Below are 5,524 nucleotides of genomic sequence, written 5' to 3'. Positions count from 1 at the left end.
TATATATATATATATATATATATATATATTAATATTAACATAGATACTAACAATAACATCATATATACCTGCAAAATACTTCGGTCTTTTCAGGGTGTGCAAATCGAGGACAACTATGTCTCGCTTCAGCAATGCAATCAACTGACACTGCAACACCTAAAATATTTCGAATTACATGATACTCTCATAAATCTGTATAGATGTGAATAAGAGTTTTATTGGTATCTATATCTTGACATTAAGTGTTATTAAGATACGTAAGAAAAACAGCGACAAATTTTTCGTTTTCACTATTTTTCTATCCTCGATTGCGGACATAGGATTTTATCGAAGCAGTGGGGGGGGGCATGTATTCACAGAAGTAACTTCTTTCTACCAACACGCGAGACACCAACGCCTTCTTCCAGTCTCAATGAGACTTATAAGAGTTCAATTTATAAGAGTTCAACGAGTTTCCCTTTTAATCATAGAGGTGTTGCTATCTATCACTACATCTACCATTTTGAGATTAACTTCCGTTGGATGAGGATTTTTTTTACACATCTCCCTTTTAGAGATTTACTTCCCTCGGAAGCTTAATATTTTTTCGTTTTGGAACTACATCCAAAGATTCCGTATGTTTTCTTTTTCTTGTACTGTTATACCTAGGTTCAATGATTTATTGCGGAATCGCCGCATCAAAAATATCGTAGAGAACTTTCATGGGTATTTCTTTCCTAGAAACACTTTCCTCAGCAAACCTTCAGCTGACTCATGTGTCGTTTATGTTCCTATTTCGAATATTTCGTCATGTACATCATTTTACCGAGCTGTTTTATTATTAATTTTTTTTTTTATTTCACTATTTTCCTTCATTTTCATGATAGACTCGTCCGACTCTGACTTAGTTGTTATTTCCTCCAACGTGACAAGCAATTCATGCACAAGGTTGCATAATATTCTTTTTAGTTCATTTTCTACTCTTAACACCGCCGCTACTGTGTCTTCTAGTGGTTCAATGTATTTTGTTATGAACCTCAACAAACCATCTACATGTCCCAATTTTTTAATGGTAAATACCCCATCTTGAAATCATGCCTCGGTAGGATCATGCCTCGGTAGGATCATGCCTCGGTAGGATCATGCCTCGGTAGGATCATCCTCCTGCGTTGCACTCTGTTTGTTGTATGAGTGGGAATATCCTTTTTTCATCCATAACTCGACAGTAATAGGCGGTGGCCTGTCTACAAACGTTATCTTCTTCCATGTATGAATTCATGGAATTTCTTTACCGCAAATATGATGGTTAATGCTTCTTTATCTACATGACCGTAACTTTAGTCAGCCAGCGATAAGGAATGCGGCGCATGATCTACAGCTTTCATATATATGGAAAATCACATCTTTAATAAGAATTTCACTAGCGTCTGATGCCATTTCTAAATTCAGGTTTAAATGTTATAACAACAATTCCGACGTTAAGAGATTTTTAATTTCTTGTAAACCTTATCGGCATTTGCCTTAACGTCTCCTTTTCATAAGTTATTCAGGGATGCTCTCAAATCATGCATATTCGGTATATGTACCGCAGACCTTTCGAGCCACAAACATGCTTGTAACGTTGTAATGTTTCATGGAGGGCATATTATTTATTGCACTCGTCCTTGCACTCGTCCTTGCACTCGTCTTTTAAGATTATCTATTGCTAGGAACGCTGAACATTCCCCATCAGCTTGTAGGTACATCAGCTTGTAGGTACATCAGCTTGTAGGTACATCAGCTTGTAGGTACATGTATTCTTCAGATAGGTCCAACTCTGAAAAAGTTTTTCTCCATTGAACTTCGCGAACATTTCGTCCGAAATTGGTAACGGGTAATTATATGGTATTAAACATTTGCTTAACGCTTTAGGAAAATCAGCTTATACAAGGATTTTGTTATATTTTTCTTCATATTAACTGTTCGTCCCGCCCATTCAGAATAGTCGCACTTTTTTCTCGTCAGTGCAGTTTCAAACATTCTTCTTTGAAGATTTCTTCACATCTGCCAAGATATGCAGATAAAGTAATATATGCATTTATATGAAATATAAATGAAATCTCTAATTGAGATCGCCATGGTATACGGGTTGAACAACTTTCAGACGTCTTCAACATTGATTCCAGCAACTGTTGCTGCTGTTGTTGTTACTGGGACAGCTGCCTGCTGCTGCTGCTGCTGCTACTACCGCTGCTGTTGCAACCATGCTACGCAGGTCAACAAATTTTCCATGTTAACGATGTTTTTTCAAATATCTCGTCCACACTTTTATATCCTAGGTGGTGTATATATGCTTTTAAGGAAGTTGTTGGAAAGCAATGTATTCACAAATGATGAGCAGTTTTGCTATAATCTAATATCAGTAATATACACTCAACATATAGCTGTAGCGGAAGAGTTATCAAAATATACCACAACCGTTATTAACATTCGTCAACTAATGATTTATTGCCAAATTTTGATCTAAAACTCTTGTAGTATTTCTCTCCTCAAATTTTGCCGATGTTTAGATATATATAAGTCACAATTTTAACAGTTGGCAGTGGTTTGACTACTTATACCTTTATTGTTTAGGCTTCTACCGGCAACATTGGAGCAAAGAAAATAGGAAATCTCCACCAGGCAAAAGTAGCATACCTGCATTTTCAGTTGCAGCCCATGCTGAGCATAAATCGCGTTTCAAACCGAATATTATTAGTATCAAGAATTATATATATATATATATATATATATATATATGTATATGCGTGTGTAGTCTGTGTGTCTGTATGTCTGTGTGTCTGTATGTCTGTGTGTCTATGGGGATATGAGTGTGTGTATATATGTATGTGATGTTCGTGTGTGTGTATGTGAAGAACCTTTGTTTCTATTGATTAAAAATTCATCAATAGCCGATATGGTGTCATTACCATTTCGGTACTGGTTCCTAACCATTTGATCTTTCTTGATGGGGTACAGTTGATACCCAGATGGAGCCTATTCAGTAGAATGGGCGAACATGACCAACCAGTCCAAATCAACATTCACGCACAGCAGCCAATGAAACCAAAGATTTGTATGCTGGAGCATTATCCTAAAGACATCACACCACTTTCGTCACATATCCTCAGTGTTTATTCGTGATCGTCTTTCGTAATTGCCTCAAGAATTTGGCATAGTATTTTTCATTGATGTTGGGGGGCCCTTCCAAGGCAAACGTGAGTTGATCAATGAAAGAGTCAAAAGGTATTCTAAGAGATGAAAAAGCTGCATCTTTCTTCCTCGACAGCACATTTGAGCTGCGATTTACGTGTTTGTTCTCGGAGAAAAGTTATTTCTTGAATTTAATTCGTTATATATTATTTGAAATATAACTAGGCTTGGTTAGGCATGGAAAAACATTATTGAAGCATAACTCCCTGACACACTTGTATATATATATATATATATATATATATATATATATATATATATATATATACATCTTTATTAGGGATATACCCAGAATTCGTCTGGATTGGCCCTCAAATGTTCTTAGATTGTATTTTCCCAGTTATATGAATGTCATGTGTACCTGATCTTACGTAAGAGACATCTAACTACGTCATTTAGAAACTGTAAACATTTCTAATACGGTTGAATCTTATGTACATCAAGTATGAATGGAATGGAAAGATTCTTGCTGAAATGATTCGGCTGTATCGCAGATGAACATGATAAACTTTCTAGACTTCCTGTCAACATAAGGAGACCGTAATGCATCCAACAGATTCAAAACATTATCGATTAGAAACCGAGATTATATATGTAGATTATTTTCGAAAATCTTGCAGTAACAGAGTTAAATATCAGAACTGTGGGGCACGAAGTCATTCTGTACTGAGGTGCTACAAATTTATGTCGTCAATACCACAGTGAATTGTTGGATCTGTACTAATCGGTTACTTAACAAAGTTAAAACGATCACGAACATTGCAAGACTTAGGTTTTTGGGGAAAGAAAAGTTTGAAAAGACAAATTTTTGGCGCACTTATAAACAAGTAATTATTAAGGTGGAAAAGTTATCAGAAAGCCATTTCTATTCATTTTTTCAAATATATAATAATGTACCAAAACATTTCTATTTATTATTCTACTATAAATGAATATACATATCTATATATATATATATATATATATATATATATATATATATATATATATATATATATATATATATATATATATATATGTATGTATGTATGTATGTATGTATGTATGTATATGTATATGTATATGTATATGTATATGTATATGTATATGTATGTAACATTCGCAACTAGATATCAAAATTCAGAAATATTTATCATTTCGCTACTTACGGAAAAGAACGAAGAATATAAATATGGAATATTTCATTACGTATTTTCGTGTTGGACTCAATGCCTGCTCAATTTCTGACGATATAACGTGGCAATTTCTTTTATAATTATGATGTAACATGTGTTTGAACGGTGCAAAGCTAAACAAATTGCATTATGACGTTCCTTTGTAAGTATTTAACGATTTAGAGAAAACTGTTTATATTATTACATGAGTTTGATAAATTGTTTAAAAGTAAACAGTAACTGTCTTCATTTTGCCTGTAAATTTCTAAGCTTCAAAAGTTTCGAGCGGCTATCAGGTATCGGAGGAGGTGGGGTAGGTGTCGGCCTTTCAATCCTCATAGACGCCTGCTGGCAACATATTTCACTCTTGTAAGAGTAAATATACAAGAGTAAATATACAATCTTTCTCTGCTCTTTTCACAGCTATACTTCATTCGAAATTTAATTACTTGTCTGTAAAATACTAATACATTCTCGGATTCCAAAGTTTTGTTGGCGATTCATACACCTCAATATCAACATGTTGCTGACTGCATGTTAGTTAACGTGACGTCTCTCCGGGCTTACTTTTCTTCCATATTTCACATTGAGAACGGTTAAAGAGCTAGAAATTCTTCTGGAAAGCCTACAGGCGGCGCACTGTGTAGATACGTGGGGGTTCACAACTTTCACCATAATATATATGGTAGCTGCTGTGCATTTGCCTTTCGAAGGTGGTGTCACAAACATATTTTTTAATGAATTCATCTGTGACGAAAAATCCATAGCACAAAATCGTTATGGAACGAGCATAGTTTCTGGGCTTATGAAGGGAGTGCATGCGAGAATAAAGGTGTATTTTAGCTGGACTGTCTTATATTTATATTTTTATGCCCGTTCACTTAATTTAGCAGTCCGTCAGACTCATTCAAGTATTTACGAGTATCTAATTCTCTTCCCAAATTTGAAAGGAGTTTTGATTAAATTTAAGTCGACGATTTGAATAGATCTACTGGCTCAAATCGTTGGAAGGCGATTTACATAAAGCACGTTAGAATTATTCACCTCAAATAGTATCTATTTCGTCCGACAAATTAAGCGTTTTTTTTTCTGAGCTAGTTTCAACCATATAAGAAAATCCAGACGATTGTAATGTTTCAAAATTAGGACATATATATATA

General features: G+C 34.7%; 1 protein-coding gene and 1 long non-coding RNA gene across 4 annotated transcripts in view; one reads left to right on the top strand and one right to left on the bottom strand.

Moving 5' to 3' along the window:
- The window catches only part of LOC128249826 (uncharacterized), a 12,915-nt gene extending 8,198 nt beyond the window's left edge, over positions 1–4,717 (bottom strand). The window contains exons 1-2 of the mRNA XM_052974368.1: positions 4,359–4,717; positions 69–156 (exon numbers count right to left, since the gene is read on the bottom strand). Coding sequence (XP_052830328.1) covers positions 69–156; positions 4,359–4,479 — 209 coding nt within the window. The 5' untranslated portion in view covers positions 4,480–4,717. The remainder of the gene's footprint in view (positions 1–68; positions 157–4,358) is intronic.
- The window catches only part of LOC128249828 (uncharacterized), a 25,565-nt gene that overhangs the window by 8,669 nt on the left and 11,372 nt on the right, over positions 1–5,524 (top strand). The gene's annotated exons all lie outside the window — the stretch shown is intronic.

The sequence above is a fragment of the Octopus bimaculoides genome, chromosome 18 (genome assembly GCF_001194135.2).
Source record: "Octopus bimaculoides isolate UCB-OBI-ISO-001 chromosome 18, ASM119413v2, whole genome shotgun sequence".
Classification (NCBI taxonomy): domain Eukaryota; kingdom Metazoa; phylum Mollusca; class Cephalopoda; order Octopoda; family Octopodidae; genus Octopus; species Octopus bimaculoides.
The sequence above is the reverse complement of the archived record's forward strand: the minus strand, read 5'-3'. Positions and strand labels throughout refer to the sequence as shown.